This window comes from Planococcus citri, chromosome 3 (assembly GCF_950023065.1).
Source record: "Planococcus citri chromosome 3, ihPlaCitr1.1, whole genome shotgun sequence".
Lineage (NCBI taxonomy): Eukaryota > Metazoa > Arthropoda > Insecta > Hemiptera > Pseudococcidae > Planococcus > Planococcus citri.
In genome coordinates this window covers 51,741,985-51,766,883 of record NC_088679.1, presented here as the reverse complement: position 1 = coordinate 51,766,883, position 24,899 = coordinate 51,741,985, and the positions used below count along the sequence as shown (strand labels likewise).

Genomic DNA, 24,899 nt, shown 5'->3' with positions numbered 1-24,899 from the left:
TTGATATAATTATAAAAGTAGATTTTTTTTTATTCGCAACCAAGGAAAATGATCTTCTACCTAGCTGCTGATTTATTTTTAAATTTTATCGCCCAAAATGGTGATCAGTTCAAAGGAAAGTAGTCGCACTGAGGTCATAAAATGATGCGACCGAACCATTAAAGAAAACCTAAGAAGGATATAAATTTTGCTTGCGTTAGTATAGTACCACTACCAACATCCTCCTCGCGTAGGATCTACATGCTTAACAAAAGTCTTCGTAGTAAACGTAAAGCTTTTTAATCTGTTTTGAGAATGTGATTAACGAGCACTTGGTATTTATTTGAAGATTTGATGGTAAACAGTGCCACGATAAGGATTCAGATTCAAGTTTTAATTGCAGGATTTATATCACTTACATATATATTTTTCTTCTCACCTTGTGTATCTTAGTGTAGATTAAAATTGTATTATTTCATGATTTTGTATATCGCGCGCGGTTTGTGGTAGGTACCTATTTTTACATTTTATATGCACTGCAGGGGAGATTATATGAGCTCTCGAAAAGAGAGCAATTTCGATAAAAACAGAGGGTTTTTTGCTCCGGATAGCCCCTACCTAAATCGTTTTGGGGAAAATATGGTCCAATTCCGAAAGATATTATTTGAGATTCTGCGTCGACCTGTATAGGACACAGGTCCTTGCTAAAATCCAAGACTACGTTTAGGGTTCTCTGTATAAGGGATTAAAAATTTGCAAATCGCTTATTTTTGAGCAAATTCGTGTTTTAAAAATTTTATCTTTTCAAATATTTCGCATTAATGACGTACTTGGGCCAAAATATTGAAATGATATAATTTCTGAAACTGAGAAAATATTCTGGAACGCCACACTGACCATTTTTTCGATCATAATTGTTATTTTCAATGAAGCGAAAAAAATGTTTGGCTATTTTTCTTGAGCCATTTTTCCGAAAACGGGTCGATATGGACTAGAGCGAGAAACTACGATTTTTAAAGAAAAGTCCTCTTTTTGAAGACCATATCGCCCTTACAAGGGCTGAAGAGCACCTGCCCCAGAGCTAAAAAAATTTCTAAGTGACTTTCAAATCAAAACGAAGGTCTCCATTGAATTTGGTCGAAGTCCTTCGACTTTTTTTTATCGACTCAGATACCAAAACTAACCTACTTTGATCGAAAAAATGAACAAACGTCGTGAAAAGCTACATCAGATACTTTTCAATCCCACTATCAGTTGAATTGAGTGGGTGTTTTATAAGTAATGATCTGCCTTCAACCCACTATGTTTGGCGAAAAATTCTGTATGTACGCATAAGCGTGTAAATAACATTCGAGATATTGGTGTTAGAAGGAAACTTCTTCAAGAACAACATTTTTGGGAAAACGTAATTCGGAAAAATAGGTATTATCGAAAAATTGGCTGTTTGATTTGAATAATGAATTAGTACTCTGCACATATTATTGAGAATAGGAGGAGAAAAGTGCATAAAAGTTTCATGTACGATACTTATACCTTGAAATGATGATTGTGTTTAAAATTTCACTATGTAATCCACCTTTGACCGTTAAATATGGCTGGTTTTAGAATGGAACCAACCTGTTTTTAACTTCGTTTTAGCCAAATTTTTATAAAAAATGGGCTATGCCAGCAGTTTTTAATTTATAAGTTTCAGCACAATGGTGATTTTTACATTTTATGACCTGGAGCCTGTTCTAATTGATCAAATAAAGTCAAACTTGGGGAATGTTTTTTTTTTGGAGCTAAAATTGACCCCTTGCAGTTTGGAGGGTCAAAATTGAAAATTACACAAAGACCATTTTTTTGGAGAAGCATAATTTGACCCCAAATTGATGAAAATGGTCCAAATTCATACCATTGGTGAGTACTGCCATTGTAAACAACATATCCAAATTTCAGTTTCCTAGGTCATCTTCACCCCATTTAAAGTGGAAAAACCAGATTTTGACCCTATTTTTAACCCCACCCCATTCTTAAAATTGACCTAAGGAGCCCCAATGTCCAGCATACAATGGGATGGTGCCACATGAGTGTATTTTGCAGGTTTCAGCCTTCTAACCTTATTTGACCTCTTTCCAGGGTCAAAAGAAATTCATTCTTCCCTCGAACATACTAAAAGAACACAGAGAACACTTTACTTAATGTGAATGAAACCCCCAAACAGAGGAAAGCATTGCAGCGGAACTGAAAATATCGTACATACCTAATGTTTAAAAACACTCATCATGTCATTACTTAATTTGAATGTTTTTAACTGATAAACATTGCCATCCTGTTTGGAAAGCCTTCAAAGTTTCTGGTACAAAAATTTGGCTCTTACGTAGCGGCAGACTGCTACGACTTTTTTTAAAGATACAATCCCCTTCCTTCAAACATCCAAAGTTGTAAAAAATAATTCTCTAATATTTTTGGATTTTCCTCAAGTTCGAAAACTAGTGATGCAGAAAGCTCTCCGAAGTCAAGATTTTCTTTTTTGAGGTGTGATCGAAAAAAAAAAAGTTTTAAAATTCTTCTTCTTAATTTTCGATTCAGAATTTTTCTTGTCCATTAAAAAAAAACAGCCCTAGTAAGCTCTAAATAAATTTTCAAAGAAAATCCTCCTTCAGTTCCTCAAACAACGTTATGTGGCTGTATAAAATCTCTAAATTTCAAAAAAAAAATGAACGTTTTTCTGAAATTTTTTGTATTAATAGGTACGTTAATTTATGAGGAGTTGATACTTTTTTCTTTTTTTTTTTTAGCTTTTTAAAATTTCCAACAGTTTATTTTGAGAAATTGGGAGGGGGTGGTTTTAACGCAGGAATAAAATATTTAAAGAACCGAGGGAGTGTTTCCTTAACAATTGCCTTATTTGGAGAAATTCTGATGCAAAAATTGAATTTTTTAAAACTTTCGCTGCTTTTTTGTAAAAGAATGTTTTTTTTTTCATTTTCAAAATTGAAAGAAAATTTTTTTTGAAGCAATTTTTAGCGGAATCTCGATACTTTTATACAGGATCATTCAAAAAAGACTGTACAACTTCAAACGCGCGTTATAAAACAACAGTGCATTTTAGCGCCGATTTCTTGGCAGCACTGAATTCCTTGAAGAATTTCATTTTTAAAACACTCCCCACAAAGTCAGTTTGGTATACTTAAACGTTCGGCTGTCAGAACGATTTTTGTAAACAAGTACATTTTTATAAGGTGCACCGGGGCAAGTCAGAATGATTTTTCGCAATTTCAACTTTGACCAGCCGTTACTCCCCTTCTGATGAACCAATATGGATCAAATTTATTATGTAGGTTCCCATAAGGGTTCTTAACCTATGGTAAAAATTTGAGCGCGATTGACACAGTAGCTTTCGCTCAGTGGAATAAAATATAAACTGTCCTGACTTACCCCAATTGGGGGAAGTCAGAAGAGGCTAAACTTTGCAGAGGTGTAGATCACAAACCAAGCGTCCTAGAAAAATTGCAAAGAAACAAAATTGTAGAGAATTTAATTCTCTTTGAGATCACTCTCATCAGATTTTCACTAGGACGCACGGTTCGTCCGCTATATGCGAAAAACTAAGAAATAGAAAGTCTGTATTTTAGACCAAATTCAAAATAAGTTCAAAACAACAACAAAATACAATTGAACCAAAGACATCTAAAATGAAACTGAATCGCGAAAATTTTTATGCCGTGATGAAGTAGGGGTAGTACCCTCAAGTCACCTTTAGTGGCATTTCGCCAGATATAAACGTCTAGGCGCTAGAGCAAGTTTTCTAACTTACCCCAAATTCCAACTTCCCCCGGTGCACCTTACAAAAGCTCATTTTAGTCATTTTTACCATGTCACAACTTTAAAAATCGAAAGCTTGCGTACTGAGCAAGAAAGTTTTACGAAAAAGTACAACTGTCCGCGTGGAAAGAAGCCAGAGAGACCCAAAATAAACACTCTCTCCATAAAATTCAACAAAAAATGAATTTTGGTGACATGCTCGATAATCAGTTCAGTGCAAAAGTTGAACTGTAAGAAACTCGTGCACAACTTGCACGATTTGAAATTTGTGAGAAAACGCTTCTTTCCACACAGACAGTTGAACTTTTTCATAAAACTTTTTTGCTCAGTACCCAAGCTTTCGATTTTCAAAAGTTGTGACATGGTAAAAATGAGCTTTTGTGTAAAAATGTACTTGTTTACAAAAATCGTTCTGACAGCCGAACGTTTATACCAAACTGACTTTGTGGGGAGTGTTTTAAAAATGAAATTCTTCAAAGAATTCAGTGCTGCCAAGAAATCGGCGCTAAAATGCACTGTTGTTTTATAACGCGCGTTTGAAGTTGTACAGTCTTTTTTGAATGAACCTGTACACATTTATTCAACCTACAGAATATAATTTTTCCTGATTTTTCACATTCTATCCTTTTTTGAGAGGCACCCAAAAATATCAGGTATACTTTTCATCTTTTCAGGGGTTCCAAACATGTTGAGAGTTTCTGTTATCAGAAACGCTGAAAATAGTATGTAGTTTCTTTGCATCCATTAAGTGTAATTTTAGGGTCAATTTATCAAAACCTCTTTAATAAAAGTTTGCTCGATTTTTTGTTCAAATAAGAATTTCCAGACAGGAAAAACTATAAATTGAACCTAATATAAAACATGCAAAAGTGTGCAGCTGCAAATTAGTCTCATCCAACTTGAAATTTTACAATTTTCAAAAATTTATTCTCATGAAAACAAACGTATGAAAACTTTACCAAGAAAATACACAAATGCATAGAAATTTTATTGCCTGCAATAAACATAGACACTCATTGTACTTATATTAATGATTTCATATTTCTATACTCAACAAACAGGGATGTATTTTTAAGCAGCTGAAAAGTAACACGAGACGACATACGAGTGAATCCGAGCAAAAAGACAATTTGAAAATTTTTTGGCTACCATACCAAAACTTCTCGTATGCGAGTAGGTATATATATAGTAAATGGAAAGAATGAAAAAACCATTACCTATCCGTTGGAAAAGATTTTTATCTCGAAACTGCCATCAAATTTTAAATCGATGAAATTGCTATGATATCATTTTATTGCGGTTTTTCTATAGGTATGTGAAAAAACCCAATACCTAGCTAACATTATTGCAAAGAGAAAATATTTTTTATCAAATCGATTGTACACTTCTATTATAAAGTAGATGTTGTAGTACTTACACTTGCATAGTACGTAGGTACCTATAGCACAAAATTCTAGATTGCCTTTTATATAAATTACGTACACTTACGTAAAGAAGCAGAGAAAAAAGCTCTGGGAAATTACGATTTATAAATTCTCAAACAGGGTTTATAGGTAGGTAATATTAAGGAAAAAAAGAAAGAATAGGTACACGTACCTATATACCGATTCACGAATAAAACATCAACCATCGGTATGAAAAAGTAAATGACGTATATTAAAAGCTTAAGATATCATTCGAAGAGAGGAAAAAAATGAGCCGCAGAATAAAATTGGGTTTAAAAAGTTTATCTGTTTTTAATTAAACCTTCATCAACATTACCAAAACCTGCCACTTAAGCGGTGTGGTACCTAGCTAATTTACTGACTAGCATCATTATTGTTTTCTTTTTGAAAAAAGAGAAAGAGAGAGAAAGAGCTAGAGATTACTTATGTAAAAAAAATTACGCTTTCAACATTTTTAATATAATCTCATTTCCTCGCTATGTAGTAGGTAGGTACCTTACCTACAATTGTTTACTGTATTTTTAGCGGTATCTACGTCGGGTGTATCTCTACGTACCTATTATATGTATACCTACCATTTTACCTCTATATACTTACATAGTGTAAACGAAATGAAAATTTCCTGCCTTAATTGAATCATTCGCCGCATTAAAGTAATTAAATTGATGGAGGATAACGTTTTCACTTTTTATAACACGCGTAGTTACGAGTACCATAGTATCCACTTTTTTTCGTATCAGGCATTATTCAATTTTTAAACTTGAGATTATCAGTTTTGAAGGGTTGGTTTTGTAGTTCATCTTCTGTATAGTAAACATTCTCTATAAGTAAAGTATGTATTATTCTTATGATGAACGTTAGCGTATGCGCATCACATACGCAAATAGGTCACGGATTTAAGTCTTCAACTCCTTTATTTCTAATACATCTGGAAAATTGTAAAATCATGTTCATTTTTTTTATTTTATTCCCACGCGTTTTCCGAAAAGTAATTTCACATTCTTATCATTCATCATTTTACCGTACCACTTCTTCGATACCTGTACCTACCTACATACTTAGGTATTTATTCGTACGTATTTTTATTTATTTATTTTTCTTCAAGTATGGCATCAAGTGGTGAGTCTGAGTACCTACCTAAATGCCTTTATCAAATATATAAGTGTATGGTGTTATTGTTCTGAAAAAACATTACGTCTGAATTTTAAATTACTTGTCTAAAAAGTTTTTTTTTTTAAACTTTTCTATACTTACAAATAACTAACTATCAGCAACACTTTCGACCTCTAGACCATTTCGTAATAAAAAACCTCAGAAATTCGTAGAAAGCTGTAAAATAGAGAATTTTCAAGAAAAGCCAAGTGTTTAAAAATGAAATGAATATGATTCAGATTACCTACATTATGTATATACGTAGGTATATTGTAAAAGTTCTTTAAAGACGAGTGAGTTTTGCGCCAGGAAGCATAATGTTATTACAGGAATATTGGAGGAATAAGAAGATTATAAATTTTATGATAAAATTACGTTTATTTTAAAATTTTTGAAAAATTTGTCCAGTTCTTTTCGTGACACCAATAAATACCTATTGGTCTATATGTGCAAACATGAAGCTGAGAAAATCTCCTTTTGAGAAGAAAAAACAAACAAATAAATTTTTAAGCAATAATTTTTGCATCAAGATAAATTTTCATCTAGTAAAATTTTTCAGAAAACTGATCGTCAGCTCAAAGGGAAAAAATGCTATTTTAAAAATTTGCAAACCGTCCAAAACTTTGAAAAGGCGATAAAACTTTCCCATTTATTTTCATTTTCTCCTTCTTCTCATCATCCTCCTCCGGTTCTCCTCCTCCTCCTTAATTCATTTGGGTTCTCCCAAGTCCCAATTGAGAACTGCAAGAAATTTTGGTATACTTAATTTGTGATTTTAATCAAGATAAGAACAACAAAAAAATTCATTCATCAATCACAACTTAAATGGGATTTTTTAACTGAAAAATTTCGATTTTCAGTGGATCAGTGCGTTTCTCACTCATGCACTTGCGCTGACCAAGGTCACTTCCTGTGAGATAAAATGGGTTCTTGCGTTTTTAAATAGATAGGTACTGAAAAGTGAGAGAGGCGAGGTGGTCAGCTTCAACTTTTTTTTTTTACTGGAAAATGATCCTTGAAACTATATGAGGTAAAACGAACTTTTATGTAGATTCCTACCTAATCAAGGATTAGAAAACACCTCTTTCTGTATAATTTTTTCTTAATTGATCGCGTAATTTTGTTTCATTATTATTATTTTTGTCATCAGAATTCTATTCATGAAGCATACTTAATAGTACAAGATTTTGGTATGCATGCATTCTGTGTGGTTATTTACATTATCTAGATTTAATCTAGAACGGTTAGGTGTACCTACAAGAACACTCTGAGCATTGTGTTATTAATTTGAAAATAAGAAACAAGAGTATCTACCTATTTTTACTGCGATTTCCATAATACATTTACCTAATATGTTGGCTAAAACTTTTTTCGAACCTGTTTCAAGAGAAAAAAATAATTCTCTGAGGATTAAATATTCATAAAACTCTATTTGAGTTACAAAATTTAAACTACTCCATACAGCTGTTTATATACGTATGTACCCAGCCACGTTGGAATCACAGGAAATGAAATTGTAGATATATAAATGCAAAATCCGCCACTTACTCTTTCCCCTCTCACATTTATCTCAGCTGACGACTTCAAATCTATCTTCACCCCAAAGCACACTTTGAGAAATGGCAAAACTTTTGGTCCCTTCAAACATCAAACATGCTCTTTCAACATAGAAAATCTGTCCATCCTTGGAAAAACCTCTCCCACTTAAACAGACTTGTAGAAGTCATACTCACACGACTGAGAATTGGACACACCAAAATTACCTACTCATAACTATACCTTTACCAAATAGTACCAAAGCCCTCATACCAATTTTGCTCATCTGGACCCCTCTCTGTTCAACACTTATTATTCTATGTATTGCCCCATCTGCTCCACTCTACAAATAGACGAAGGCCCTCCCTTCATTCCTGACAACCCCTCCGAAATAGAAAAATTCATCACCTTAATCAAAAAACATACCTAACTTAGCGAATTCCATATAAACCTCCTTGCGAAGGATGTAATAATCTAGTAATTAAAAACACCCAAAAAATAAATTATAAAAAAAATACTTACCTATCTATTGGATAAATTGTCTATCTTGTAATGCATAAATGATATATCATGAAAAAAAGACCTGGAAATATGTATCTATTTTCATATTTTTTTCCAGTAAATAATTTGAACTCGGCTGTAAGAATTATTCATCTATTGGTTACGTTTTCGTCTAGACTTGGAAATATATACTTACCTACCTACATATTAGATACATACACTATAAAAATGAAATGCTACTGTTACCTATTCAATTACCCGCATTTCTTTATTCCCACTTGTTTGAATGATTATAAATATAGCCTAGGTATACCTACTTTGTGATAGATATTATCACTGAGGTATAAGAGTAACGTACCTCGCTACGTACATGTTTATTCCAGGAAATACATAGCACGTAATGGTTGGTGCATAAACAATTTTCCATTTGATAAAAATTGCGGCGATAATTGTCTTCAAATTCTTGAAATTGCAGTTTTCAAATTTGTTTCATTCCAGGTGGGAGATTGCAGAAAAAAGTTTGTGAAACGATATTAAAACACTTTATGGGAAAGACGTCTCAAATGGCAAAAAAAAATCGTTTTTAAAATTTTGATAAAAATTTAACAGTTTAGTAAAAATATTTTCCACAATTTTATTTGATATTAATGATATGAAAAGTAAAATGAAATTCATCTTACTTTTTACTTTTCAAATAGATTGGTGGCAGCTTTGAGCAGCTCTTAAACCTTCTGCAGATTTGAGGATTTTCTACTTACTATACATAGAAAAATTTCACTTGCAATTATAAAAGACTTCATGCATGAAATTCAGCTTCATCTATTGTACAAACACGAATGAAAATTTTGATTTTTTTTTCAAACTCATTTGAAGAGAATGTTGAGCTTGGAAAATCGTGTAAGAATCGATCTTGAACGAGTTATCAAAGCAGTTAATCAGAGTTCGTTCATTTTTATATTAGAAATTCTCGAATCTATCACGGATATTGAAAGCCCAAAAATTGGATGTTAAAAAGATTTCAATCGTTTGCTTCAATTGGATCAAATTTCAATAGAACTAATTTGTATAGGAATTCACAAGAATTAAAATATCTACCCTTCTACCGGGAAATTTTTCTGGTGGGGTAACTTCACTTGTTTTTTCCCCTTACTGTCCGGAATCAGTTCTGCCAGTTGGATTTATCACTCTTACAAAAAATTCCGAATTAGATTCAACGTTTCATATGTGTTTATTCAATAAAAAATTCATCATCGTATTTTCTTTAAAAAATAATCGTTGTAATGCTCGAGTTGCCTGATATAGTATCAGTGGCGAAGTGTGAAAAAGTTGGCATGTAGGTAAGCTATAAAGCTGCAGAAGTATCAAAATTGAAAGTATCAATTATTTTATTTGAAAAAAATGACCCATAAAAATATGATAGGTACCCATAATAGTTTGATTTATAACAATTATAAACCAAACCAAACAACATTTGCAAATTAAAAACAGTGTTGCAAAAAAACTTTTTGATTTCACAGCCTGTTTTTGCATTGAATTTTGATTTAAAATTAAGCTGAATCAGGCCTTCAAAGTTGAAAATTAAGACTAGGAACAATAAAATGTTCAAAATTCATCTTGAAGAATACAAAGAAAATATATAATTCATTCAATTTTGACAGATTAATTACGTTTTTTTTTCTCTTGAAAAAGCTAGAAAAAACGAAATATTAAAAAAAAATTGCTGGTGTTGAAAAAAAATTTTAAACAACCTGGGAAAAAAGTTTTACCCAAACGCTTTTGGTACAAAATAATTTGAGTAAATCAACAATGGTTAAAAATGCGAAAAAAGGGAGTCTTGAAGACGGCTTCACCAACGCGCTTAACGACAACTCTTTCCCTTCACCCTTCACTAATAATTACGACTATATTATGCGCATGCGTCAGAACGACTCAACCAGCCAGTTGAAGCCGAATGAATAGGGCTTCCAGCCGTTTCCAGCAGAACAAGTTGCCTACCCCAACACCACATTTTAGATAACTTTGATTCTTTCATTTCGCGATTTTAATTAATTTTCTGAACAATCTGTACCTACTGAAATAATATTTTATTTTTTATTTTTTTTCTTTTTCTCGTGTAAGCCCGGCTTACTGGCTTACACACACGCTTCGTCTCTACTGACATTTTAATAAAACATCATTTTATGACATCGTCATTTGTAAGGCACTTAAATTTATTTATTTTTATTTTTTTGAAATAACTCACTAAAAACATCTAATCATTATAATAATATGCATGCAATTGCAGGACCATTCCCGCATTCCATTTTTCTTGAGACAAAATCTTATTATTCACATGTGTATTGGGACTTTAAATCGATAAAAGATAATAATCATAACTTTATAGCATAGCATACTAGTACATATGTATAGGTAGGTACATACTTTTAGTCTTCTTGTACCCACTTAGATTTTACGTATGTACCTGTACCTATTTTACAAGTATCACGAACCCTATTGCTTATTTTTTTAGGTTAAACAAAACATACTAGGCTGTAGACTGTTTTTTCCATTTTTTTTTTGCGCAGGAAAAATCGAACATTTCAAATAATTATTGTGCAATGAATCGAGTGACAGATTTAAAAAAAAAAAAAAAAGATTCTGCGTACACAAGTAGAACAACAGAGAATCGTACACGCTACCAGTTTGTTCTACTTTTATAGTTTGAAAAATTTTGCGATAGAAGCTTCGGAAATAAAAGCAACGTCAGAGAAATTCTGTTCGCAAAAATAAACAAAAAGAGCGATATTTGGGGGAAAAAGCGTAGGAGGACGTCATTTTTTGCGTTTTTCTAACCGACGAAAGGTACACTTAGGTACCTACTTGCTTTCGAGTTTTCGTTAAATGAAGAACGAACTACGAAGCGAAAATTACATTGGCTCTTTTCGTGGATTTTTTTCTCATTTTATTTACTCGAGAACTTGATAACTTACATACCTTCGAAATACTTATCAAAATGATGAAGGTGGGTATACGGTATACCTCTGCCTACCTATCATTCGAACGACTGTGGGTATATTATTTGCTCGAGAGTATTAGTTTTGCAAAATAATTATTATTTCTGTTCGACTGCCTATATTTATGTACTTTTGAGCAGTCACATGAAGAATAAACATAAACGAGCGAGTATCCTTTTGATGTTATCAATGGTATATTTTTCTAAATGTAATCTACCTTAATTAATTTTTTCTTCTCATTTTGATGGGTATACAAGTATGAAATAAAAAATTGAAAATAAAATTATTATTCATACTCTCTGACAATTTTTTTTTTTTCAGCGGGTATTTTAAAATAAAATTTACAGTATCTTCTATATCTTTTGATCTTTGGTCCACGTGTCGCATAATGTCAAAAAAACCTTGATTGGCGAAAAAAAATTGTTGCCGAATTTTGATTTAGGCTACTTTATTTTACGAGCTCAATATTCAAGCTACCTACATTATTACTCATAATTATTATACTCGTGCTTGAAAATAAAAGTGTTTATAACTAAATGCTGAATTTTTTTCGTGACAGATTTAAAATTACTTAGCTCAAAATATTATTGAGAAAATTCTTAAAGAGTGTAACTGTAAAATCACGACATGAATTTGAAATGCGAAATAATTATAAGAGATGTAAAAATAACGATCATGTCGATTTCGATTTTTGGCTAAAAATGTATTAAGAGAAAAATGCAATTTAATAGATGTTAAGAGAAACTCTTTTGCACGAAACTAATTTTATAATTCCGTTTAATTTACAATTATAATGAGATGAATAAATAATTTTTTAGTCTTATAAGAAACAGAAATTGGTAACAGAAATAAATATTAGCTCCTTACAGAGAGCTTAGCCAACCCTTCAAGAAGCTATAAAATCTTTTTCACATTACTTGCGCTTATGTTGTGTATTTTTTAAAAATAATTACAAACACATGATAAATTAATTTTAATTTTTTAATCATTTAAGTTGGGAACATTATTGAAGATTATTATAGGTATCTGATATTTTATTGTTTCAGTTTTTACCGTAGAATGCCTGAACAAAGCAATGACTACAGAGTGGTGGTGTTTGGAGCGGGCGGTGTGGGTAAAAGTTCGTTGGTTTTACGATTTGTCAAAGGAACATTCAGAGAATCCTACATACCGACCATTGAAGACACATATAGACAGGTAATTTGAATTTGAATGGTTTTTAATTTACACGTGTACGCAATTTTTATAGAATTTCATATCAAAGAAAGCTCCTACTGTTATACTGTTGTGAGTTGACTTGTTCGTATTATTATTTTAACCCTCTACGCAAACGAATAGGTACCTAATCTTGAGGAATTTTAATTGAATCTAGCTTTTTTGTGATGCTTGAGCTTGAGTTTTTATTAATACATGTTGAGGGAGAGAGGAGGAAAATTCGCTACTCGTGACTAGAGTTTTACAAAAAAAAAAAAAAAAAAAAAAAAAGAAGTTTTAAAACGTTGAATTATGATTGCGCAAGTGTGCATTGTATTTTAAACATTTTTTTTCTTTTTGTTTAAAACTTGTTTTTAAGCGTTCGTTTTTTTTGTCAAAAAATATAGTTCTCTTCGAAACTTTTTTTGGGAGGTTTTTATCGTTTTTTTGTTTTGATTTTGATAAAATTGTTGAAAAACTTTTTTTGATTTTGATTATGAAGCAATGTATATATCACAAATGATCTTTCATTTCATCCTCTCCCATCAAAAATAAAATTAAGTTTGCAATAAAAAAAATAGCGTTTTTCAACATAAAATAGGCACCTCTAATCTATATTTGAACGGTAATTAGATTAGAATTCGTTTTAAACGTATTTTTGAACGCACAATTTTTAATAAGCATATTTTGAGACGAAAAAAAAAGGTTTTGAACAAAAAAATACCAAAGTTTGTGTCTTTAAAAAAAAAAAAAAAAAAAAAAAACACACAAGATTTGTACAATACTTACTGCGTATGAAGTATGATTCTCACAATATAAAAACAGCACATAAATTTTCAACTTTGGTACCTACCTATCCATATCCACTAAATTTTCTAAAGCTTTTATTGTATAATAGGTAAGGTATAGTACCTATCAACTTGAATATTTTTTCGAGAATTTTTTTTCTATAGTTATTATTAGAGTAAAATAATTGTCCATCATAAATTCTGAAAAAATGAAAATATAATAATGCATACGCACACCTTATCTTTCAACTTACCTTTAATAAAATAACAAAAGGAAAAGTTCGTTTCTATGGTATCCTAAAAAAGTAACATAAACATGAATTTTACAATCAACGTCAGAAGATTTTTCGGTATCAATTTTGAAATTATTTTTTTGACAACTGTTTTTCAAGATATAAATCTTTGAAGTGAATCGAGTAAACAAGCAAAAGTAAGTATAGTTAGACTTAGATTATAATAAACGAAGTGTTACCAAAAAAAAAAAAAAAAGGTTATGGTGAATAGATACTTGAGTTGATGAATTTTCAAGTAGGTACCTACGAGTATAATTAAACAAATACAATTCTTGTTAGGTGTCGAAAATGTAATTTCTTTGCTTGATGGTTGAAGTTTTGGATACGAATAAATATACAAGCTGGGGCAATTAAAGAGAAATTAATAATTGTGCTGAGATGATACTATTTACTCGTAGTTATTTACCTATCATATTTACGGTACCAAAAATATACACTCAGCAGTAAAAATTTAAAAAAACACACAATTGCGATTATCGACCGCATTAAAATCTGGTTTATTTTCGTATTTTTTCAATTCATTTCATTTATTTTTCAACATCGAAAAGGTTAGAATTAAGTAATGGAAATGAATGAATGAATGAATGAATGAACTAGAAAAGAAATGCATGAAACATTTTTCGAATAGAATGAGATTTTTGTAGGATATCTGTCAAATTTATTTAGTAGGTATACTTAGAGTAGGTAAGGATGTTCTCTTATACTTACAGTTGCTCGCTAGTATCAGGTTAGGATATTGTATAATTGGAATTATTTTCTTGAGAGAATTTATCGAGCATTTTCCGACTAAAATCCCGCTCTTTTCTGAGTCATCTATCTGCAAATGAGAGGGCGTGACTCTCTGGAACGCTAACCATCATATCATTTAGTATACTTTGAGTTCCTGGATCAATCCTTTTCATATAGGTGCTCGAACCGTTTATAAAATTATGTAACTGGCTTAAAGAATATATTTTTGGATACGAAAAACCGAGAAAATATAATTATTCACAGTGTTTACTCGTCGAGTTCAGAAATTAAAGGATATACTTGCATTTACCTACCTATTAATCATGTTTCTTTCGTTACGTGAACTTTTGATTTCTTCGTTTTGTTTACACATTGTATACGTTGTAGTATAAGTGAGCATGATGCAAAATTTTGCTGCGTGGGAATCGCTCAAAAATATAAAGTTTGCGAGAATAAATTTCCAGTCGAAACTTCAGTACCTAGCGAAGAAGTATATTTAATTAAATTATAGTTTCCATCCAATTTACGAGTTGTATACTTGATAAATGATTATTCCATACCATTAGACACTGTACGATATTTCAAAACGTTGAAAAAACCACGCTCGAGCTATTATATTGGAAATATTTCGACTCTTAAAGGCAAAGGCTCAAAAATTCCAACCATTTTGAAAGTTATTTTTTTTACGTTTATTTTACTTTTAAGCAAACACAAAAAATTCGTACGTTGAATTGAATTACTTATAAGTACCTATAATAATTCTAAATTATAAAAATTGAATGAATATTGAATACGATTTAACTAGGTATCACAAAAACATATTATAATTTTCAACTTGAAGTATCCTTTGAGTTGTGAATGAATATCTATGGTGTTGAAATGTTGTAACCTATGGGAAGTAGTACATGTTGCTCAAACAAACCCAAACATGTATACCTATTCATGCAATCCTCTCTGTAAACTTGATGAAATCCGACAAATATCTTAGATTTGCGTTTTCAAATAACACTTATTTCAAAATTATACTTACCTACATTAAAACAAAAAAAAAAGTATAAAAAAATTTATCATCTTGAAAAAAATGATCAATGTTTTCTGGCAGACTTGTCTCGTTATTAGGTAGGTATATATCAAGTATACGTAGATATTCATCTTATTGTAAGTTGAATTTTCCAATATTTTTATCAACCAGATCTTTTTGTGTTCGCAATTTTTCATTTAATTTTTTTTTTTGTAGTATCACGCTCAACTCTTGAGCACACCAAGAGTATAATATTAAATTTAACGTTGCGCGAAAAAACGCCATCATTTCATTAAAATTCGATTATTTACTATTTACTTTCAACCTCTTGAAAAAAGTACCCATATTTTCTATACCTACCAACTTTATTTGAAAATGTCGACTCACATTTCAAATAGATACATTTTATTGGGAAAAGTTAGACAGTCGAGTACCTATAGCGATGTAAGTTTCAAAGTTTTTGAGAAATTTTTACTGTTTGGTCTGTTTTATTTAAATTTTATTGCTTGCACAGATATACCTATCTCAATATTTTACCCAGTAATAATATGGTACTTACTTTAATTCATATACAATGTGCCATGCGTATAAATAGCAAAAAGTATGGAAGCAAGGGTATTTAAGTGGCTGAGACGAATTACTGCAACAAGTACATACGAGTAACTACACTTTAAAGAATTTATATTAAGTACCTACATATAAATTGATCTAAATTATCCCCCATCTTTTTTAGTGGCTGACATGCTCTCCGGCATTATGTTAGTATGCTTGAGCCAGGGCTAATTATTTAAAAAAATTCATATACTCTACCTATATACATGAGATAGACAAATGTGTCCGTTACAAAACTCGATCAAAATTTTAATAATTAAATATTAATCAAAAAATAATCGTTAATAATACTTTTTACGCTTCGTCGTTTTAATTTTTTGCGATATTGGCGCACTTCAAATAATATTGACTTTCGTTGATAACACAACAGTCGAACAAAACCGATAAGTATCTGTCGTTATGAATTATATCATTAGATAGGTTTAATCTTGTCGGACTAATTTATGCATTAATAAATTTTGCACGATGGATACTTAATCTTCGTTAATAATTAAAATGAACCCTCGGCTGGAGTTATTATTTAGGCGAAAAATTTCATTAAAATATCGAAATGAAATACGTTGTTTGCTGTGAAGTTGATTGGTTGTTGTTTTTATATTTGTTGAGCTCTTGTGTAAGTACCTAACTATTGTAACTACCTATTCAAAAAATATTTCAGTTGAAATTATTGGATTTTTTCGGGGGATGGGGGGAATAGTTTCTAAATTTGATCAGTAAAATAGGATGTTGGTAAAATGGAAATAGAGATAATAATCAAGTTTATTATTGCGTCCCCTACTCTTGAAATACCTATAGGTAGGTACTTGAAATTTTGCACTCACCTATACAGGGTGCCCAGAAATATCGAGCACCCCAAAGAAAGTTTTTCATTAAAAATATATAGGTTGGCAACGTGAAATAGATGCATATGATTGGTGGAATGTTATCTCTCCAGTCCAACAACCAATCATGTGCTATCATTATTATCATTCACTGTGACCAACCAAAGTATTTTAGTAGAAAACTTTTTTTTGGGGTGCTCCATATTTCTGGGCACCCTGTACATAGTTTGTCTTTAGATGTTTGAATAGTTTTGTCTATGTTACAAATGAAAGGCCTTGTGTTTATACGTATTTTATGTACTTACTCGAACGAATGATGAGAAAAAAGCAAAGTATAAAAATTCTAACTTTTATTATGTTTCAGGTGATAAATAGTAACAAAAATATCTGCAATTTGGAAATTACGGACACTACTGGTTCACATCAGTTTCCAGCAATGCAAAGATTGTCAATATCTAAAGGACATGCATTTATATTAGTATATTCAATAACTTCAAGACAGTCTTTAGAAGAATTACGTCCTATTTGGGAGGTGAGTTGATTTCTTATAAGTGAAATAATCACCTCATGAAAGTTGAAAGAAAAGTCGAGAAAAAAAATAAACAAAAATTGGGTAGCTAAGCACAGATTAGCTGTAATTCTACTCATCTTCAAGAATATTCATTGTAAATTAGAGTATATTAGTACCTAATTCAAAAAACATAATGTACATAATATTATCATTTTGCATCCAATTTTCAACTATAAGTTTTTTATATTGACCATCGCGTAGATTTAATTTCTCAAACTTTGAACTAAATGTATAAAAATGGTGGCTAAATTTTCAAGGATGGTTTATTAAGATTAAGAATGTCAGGTGTTCTGTAACAGATGTTGAGTAAGTAATTCGCAATGTAACTCAGCAACTCAAACTACAGAGCGAAGAACTCGTCAAAAAATCTCGAAGGGGAGAGAGAAAAACGTGTTGAGAGGAGAGGAAATTAATTCAATTCGATTGTAAAATAGGTACATGCCAAAATAAATCAACTTCTTAAAAATCCAAGCATACGTATCTACCCCTGCGAATGATAAATTCCAAGTTCTTCGTAAGATGCGTTAAGAGTGTTAATATATTTGCATAACCAGTTCGCCGTAAATACCTACAGTACCTAAGACAGATTCGGGATTTTCCAATAATTAAATCTTGAAACAAAACCAAAAGTAAAGTGAGTGTTTCTATTCTATTCAATTCTTTGTGCGTTTCTTTTCATGATCTATTTTCTGCACTGATCTCAAGTTGGTTGGGAAACTTGCAACTTTCTCCTATTTGTAATTTCTTAGGAAAAAGTTAACCTCTGAAGACTTCAGTGTATCACAGAATTGGTCAGATTTAGAGCGAATATTCTTAAGATAGGTACTCGAAGAGAATAATTTCAAAAGTAAAGTGACATGTTGATAAGTAGGATGCACCATCAAATTGAAAAATGTCGTGTAACTCTTCGTTTGAAATTTCTGAGAACACTTGGCATTATTCAAAATCAGTTACAAAACACCTGTTTATACATTATTTCCTTTATTATACATATGAGGAGCTGAGAATCAAAACTCACATTTGCCACCATAAACGATTTTGAGAAAAACGCGAAAAACTGAGTTAGTAGTGTTGCCAGTTGAAAAAACTTATAATACCAAAATGAATCATTAGATAGCGCTACTAGAACACGATTCCCTGTGTTGACTGATTTTCATCTAGCTCCCTTCTGCTTTAATATCCAGACAAAGAATGGCAAATGTGAGTTTTGACTCCAAGATTTGCAATCAAATTTTTTTTCACTGTTTTAATTACGACGATAGGGAAAAGTTTGATAACAAGCTGAATTTTGGTACACGGGGGTTTTTTGATACGCTGAACACGAATTTGGGGTGTCCAGGTGAATCCGGTGTACGCTTCCCCCTTTTTTGTGGACCTCAAGCCCCCAAATTTGTTTTTTGCGTTCAAGTCCGAAAATATGCAATTTTATGCAAGATTTATGTTTTTTGGGTCGCAGAATACGAATTTAACAATATTTTTTTTGTAGGGGTGGGGGATGAGGGGGTTAGGGGGGCGAGAAATTCAAAATTTGACTATAATGATGTGTGATATGTCGAAATGTATGTTTTTGAGGGTGTAGATCACGAATTTGACAATATTTTTTTCGTAGGGGTCAATGGTGGGGGCTGAGGGGTGAAAATGGTTAAAAATTCAAAATTTGACTATAATGATGTGTGACATGTCGAAATGTATGTTTTTGTGGTTGTAGATCACGAATTTGACAATATTTTTTTTGTAGGGGTGAATTGTGGGGGATGAAGGGGGTGAAAACGGTGACAAATTCAAAATTTGACCATAATAATGTGTGATATGTCGAAATGTATGTTTTTGAAGGTGTAGAAAAGGTGAAGGGTGGGGGATGGAGAATTTTGAATTGTTCACCGTTTTCACCCCCTTCATCCCCCACAATTCACCCCTACGAAAAAAATATTGTCAAATTCGTGATCTACACCCTCAAAAACATACATTTCGACATATCACACATCATTATAGTCAAATTTTGAATTTCTCGCCCCCCTAACCCCCTCATCCCCCACCCCTACAAAAAAAATATTGTCAAATTCGTATTCTGCGACCCAAAAAACATAAATCTTGCATAAAATTGCATATTTTCGGACTTAAACGCAAAAAAACAAATTTGGGGGCTTAAGGTCCACAAAAAAGGGGGAAGCGTACACCGGATTCACCTGGACATCCCAAATTCGTGTTCAGCGTATCAAAAAACCCCCGTGTATCAAAATTCGGCTTGTTATCAAACTTTTCCCTATGGAATTTTGCAAACAAAACTAAGTTTTGATTCTAACCCTTGGTTTTGAAGGTGAATTTCACACCAAAATGACTTTGATCCAAAAAAACCGAATATGTCACATTATAGAGTGTAAAACGGTATATCCAAATCTGCCATAAAACGGTATTTTTTTTTTTTGGCAAATGTGAGTTTTGATTCTCAGCTCCTCATATGGTTTAAAATGATCTTCGGTAATTTCAAATTTTATATAATTTGACCAATTTACATTTTTTTTCAGGTAATTAGAGAAGTTAAAGGAGCAAATGAGCTACCTCACATACCAATTATGTTAGTAGGTAATAAATGCGACGAGAGTGAAAATCGTGAAATTTCTCAAGCTGAAGGCGAAGCGGAGGCGGCTCAGTGGGGGTGTCATTTTATGGAAACCTCCGCCAAAACTAATTATAACGTAAAAGAGCTCTTCCAAGACTTACTCAACTTGGAAAAAAATCGTAACATTTCGCTGCAACTAGAAAAATCGCAGCGTACCAGAAAAATCAGAGAAAAATGCTCAGTTATGTAACAAATATATATATTTTCTAACGTATTTATACCTAACCGTGTATAGTTTTACTTGAAAAAAAAAATCCAAAATCCTCACACACACACACGAAAACATGAATAACTATTGAAAAAAAAAGTGTTGTAAACACCAAAAAATATTAAGTTATTAACAAAATTTATAACGTCGTTTAATCAGTTTTTATTTTTGTAATTTTCATTTTGCATTAATTTTACATAGTTTTATTACGATTTATCATGTGTTTGGTGTTACTTATACTCCATGTACGCATTAACTATTCTGCTCTTTTTCGTTATTCTATAATTTTTCTTTTTCCTCTCTCAAGAAAATCTGTTGTTGACATTTTTGGTTTTAGATCATCTACTTACCTACATCTTACACGAGGCTTTTTTAAATTGTTTTTATCGTTGTTTTATTGTTTGTTTTTTTTTGGTTTTTGTTTTTTCACTTTAAAAAGAAGTGGTGCGTAATCGTTTGTTGACTGGGGAAAACGGTTGAATTATTATCGATGTGTTACCAATTTTCAGATTTGATTTCACGATAAGAAGAATTGTGTTTATGTAAAAAATATATGTCTATAAGATTCTTAAATGTTTTGTATGTTAAATACCTGCGGTAAATGCGAGTGATAGAAACTTTTACAAAATTTATTCAATTTTTTTTCTTGCATTTTGTTGTGAGCATTAAACTAAGTTTTTTATTATTACTATTATTATACTAAATATTATTTTAATTACGCGTATTTTGTGATTTTTTGCGAGATTTATATTAATAATTAACATGAAGAGCCAAGCTGCGGATATACTATACAAAAATTATTATAACTGGGAATTATTATTATTTTTCTTTATAATATTTTAAAGGCTACCATTTTACTTGATATGGAATATTTGAAAAAAGTAAGGCGTTAAAAGCTCAGGGAACGTATACCTATATAATGATACCATTTCCATTTCTGTTTTTGACGCATTTCGGTCACACACCTGGTTTAATGTTATTATCCATTGTGAAGATGCCTTTTTTTCGTTTATAAAATAACGAGTTTGAAATTCCATACCTACCCGGCGTTTAATCTATTTTGAGATCTGTCGATGTAAAAAATTGAATGATTCAGTTTTTGAAATATTTTATAATGTGTGAATAGTCATATCAGGTAGATGCTATATTTTTTTTTCTTTTTTCTAGATTGTATTTTTGTAACATTTATGAATTTTAACGATAATATCTTACAAAGTGTTCAAGTGAGCACCAAAAGCGGTGTCACATCGTGAAACACTATAAATGGAGAAAATTGCTTAATAATTCACCATTTCACATAATTATGAATTCGATGTTTAATGGAATGTAAAAGTATTTAATCAAGTAATGATTTTCGTTAATGAATTTTAGTCTTATTCAATTTGCTCAAGTGAACTTACGTATTTTTATGTATTTACAGTGTAAGTAAGTATTCGAAACATTTAAAACACAATTAGGTACTTCTGCTTACCTCACATATATGTACCTACTTAAGTTTAACAAAAGGCAATGACACGGAGAAATAGCAATAGGTACCTAAAATTTTATGAAACCACAAAAATCATATTCTGGAATCCAAATCTCTCTTCGCGAATCTACAAGATTACCACTTATGCTACTCAAATGACCAAATTTTAAAACGTTTCACTTCAATGAATGTATAATTAATTCAAAGTGCATTCTTACGTCTCACGTCTGTTTACTTACTTATTTACTTGTTTACATTTCATATTCTTAATCTTCCATTTCAATCCCCCATTTTCATTTTTTACTTTCATTATTTGCAATGAGAAAATAAATTTTTCAGACTTGTTTTGAGACCTGCGGCGCTGAAAAGAGGATATATTTAAACTTACTTAGAATTTGAAATTTTTCGCATAGAATAATGCTATTTGTTGTTAACGGTCTAGCGATTTTCTTTTCTTTTTTTATACGATACTGCGAGTGTTTACTTACCTGTCATATATTTTGTATCGTGGTTGTTTTTTTTTGTTTTCCTATGAACCTTAATGAATAAATATATCGATTTTTCGTAAGGCCGAGCTTTTACGAAAAATTTTTGATCAGAAGATTGATAGACCTACCCATGTAGCATACATTATTTTGAAAATTAGGAATCATACTTCAATACTTCAATGGTTCACAGTTACCATTATGATAGATAGCGCTAATTTTATTAAATGAACCAACGATTTCATTTTTTCAAAATGAAAACCACGATTTTGGCATTTGTCAAGTACCTATACAAAGTATACAATAGGTAGCTGTAAATTTTTGCTGTAAATCAATTTTTTTAAAAAATGAAAAATAAGAAGTTTTATCCTTTTTTTTCAGCACGGATTATTTATTCGATTTGGTGGTGCTTTATCAGTTTTGAAATTTCTTTTCAGCACTCACCTGTTTCTGTTCCTAAATTTGAATGATGTCGGTTTAATTTAACAAATTATTTGCTTATTTTATTGAGCTTCATCATAATAAAATGTTATTTTTAGTATCTACTTATATCATTTTTTTTGGAAAAAGAATTTCATTATGGGTGACCATTTGAAAATCATTTTTTTATTGCATATTTTTGTTTACGTGTACAGGTATCCATTTAATAGGTACCTATATCTGAAGTATCGCTTATAGATAAACTTGCCTGTAAGATTTGTGTCTTTAAATTCCGATTTATTATGTAGGTATTTACATTAACTGTATTTTTTTTTTTTAAGCATGAATATTTGTTGAAGTAATCTTCATATTTCCTCATTCATTGAATAGATTGCTGTATACATGTATAGGTACCACAAATAGAAAGCAGCAATTTATCTGAATACAATCTATCATTTTTTTCCTTTCTTCCTTCCTTTTTTATTTCATTTTTTTGTAATCAAAATTTTAGACTTGTATACTTTCAAATTTGAAAAAAATGAAGAAAAAAAGAGTAATACGGACACCATAATGTGAGGTGATAATTCCTTTTTTCTGATCCTTTTTTTGCATTAAGAGCCGGATTTTTGAGTCTTTATCTTTAGATTTGCAAAATCACAAAATTGTTTCAAGAATAACCGTGTTTCGTTTCTCTGTTTATTTACCATTCTACTTATGTACTTCAAAACAAAAACAACCTTAACTTTTCTTCTTTCAGATTTAGTCGATTAAAAAAACAAATAGGTACATAGAAGCTTATTAAGTCATTTTTTGATTCCCAACTACTGTAATTTTCCATCCCCCCTCCACAAAAAAAGGTAGGTAGTCTGAAACCAGAGGGTAGAGAATACTCGTACGTCTACACCTATAGTACCTAGGTAAAGAATGAACCAAAACTAAGGAGTCCAATAATTGGAAAAGAAAAAACTCTCTCAGAGTTTTTTCTTTTCCAACCTAGTACCTACCTTGATAAAATGTAGTATTCATATTTACCCTTGATGGAAATTTTCGCCTCACTCTACGGTATCCATGATTCTCTTTATATCTATCTACAGCATTCTAGTTTTTATTATTTTCTATAGGCTGGATGCGTCAAAAATATTCGTACTTTTTATATAATATTTATAATTAAGCTTTTTTCTTTATTTTGTTTTGTATTGTAAGAATAATATTATTGTTATTAATACGTTCTACCTTACCATATATGTACTACAAATTTGATTGAATTTTATGTTGATTTGTACGTTTTACAGAATGATGTTGAATATATTTTAAATCAATGTATATGCAGACTGTAAATTGCTGTTTATTAGAGATATTGTTTGTTACTTTCTTTTTTTGTTTTGTTCTCAATATTGTCGGTAGAATACCGGAATTTCGTTTACCCTCTGACATCTCCATTTCTCTGCATGAATATAAGTTGAAATTGATTTAATACAAATGCTTACATCTTGATATGGGTATTCGATAGGTACTTACGGTAGGCACATGGAACATGAAAATTACATTTTTGGTGAAAGAATGTGTTTTTGTTTGTTTTTTTTACTTTTTTCTGCAAACCATTAGAGAAAAGTTTGTGTTTTCTGTTGTATTGAAATAAAGGATCTGGTTTAGTGAAGTAAGTATATCACTTCACAATGTTATAGTTTATAATGACTTGAGAGTAGGTAGTAAATGAACAAACGGTTATAGAGTGGACTCAGTCATCAGTGGAGTGGCGGTTAGCAGATGATGATAGGCATTCCTCACATTTAAAAAAAAAATGTTAATAGGTACGGCAAGTTTTTGACAGTTTTGTTCTGTCCTATTTCTGTTTTTCTCTGATCGTCTGAACATTATTATTGCACCTTTCTGTACTTTGCCTGATTATATATTCCGGAGGAGAGACGCGATTCGAATCGTGTATTTTCATTCTCGATTCGTGATCCGAATCATTTTTACGCGATTCTGCTCAGGTGCCCACTCCTGTTTCATTTTTTAAAAAAATGTTTTTACCATTTTTCATAGGATACTGGATAGTGATTTGATTTCTGTTTCTGCGGCGCAGAATAAATTCTGTACACAAGCAACTAGCAAGTACATAAAGTGAAAAGATGAGAAGATGTAAAGATGCCTGGCGTTCGGAAAGTTGAGTTGAGGGAATACGTCGCTCTCTCTCTCTCTCTAGTCCCTATAAATAGCCAATAGGTACATAATTATGTACTCGTGAATTAGTGA

General features: G+C 31.2%; 1 protein-coding gene across 2 annotated transcripts in view; it reads left to right on the top strand.

Annotated features, from left to right (window-relative positions):
* LOC135840102 (GTP-binding protein Di-Ras2) overlaps nucleotides 1–24,204 on the top strand; it is a 40,287-nt gene extending 16,083 nt beyond the window's left edge. For both annotated transcript variants that reach the window (XM_065356446.1, XM_065356445.1), the window contains exons 2-4: nucleotides 12,460–12,610; nucleotides 17,236–17,403; nucleotides 19,968–24,204. In XM_065356446.1, coding sequence (XP_065212518.1) covers nucleotides 12,473–12,610; nucleotides 17,236–17,403; nucleotides 19,968–20,252 — 591 coding nt within the window. In that variant the 5' untranslated portion in view covers nucleotides 12,460–12,472 and the 3' untranslated portion in view covers nucleotides 20,253–24,204. The remainder of the gene's footprint in view (nucleotides 1–12,459; nucleotides 12,611–17,235; nucleotides 17,404–19,967) is intronic.
* Nucleotides 24,205–24,899: the final 695 nt, after the last annotated feature.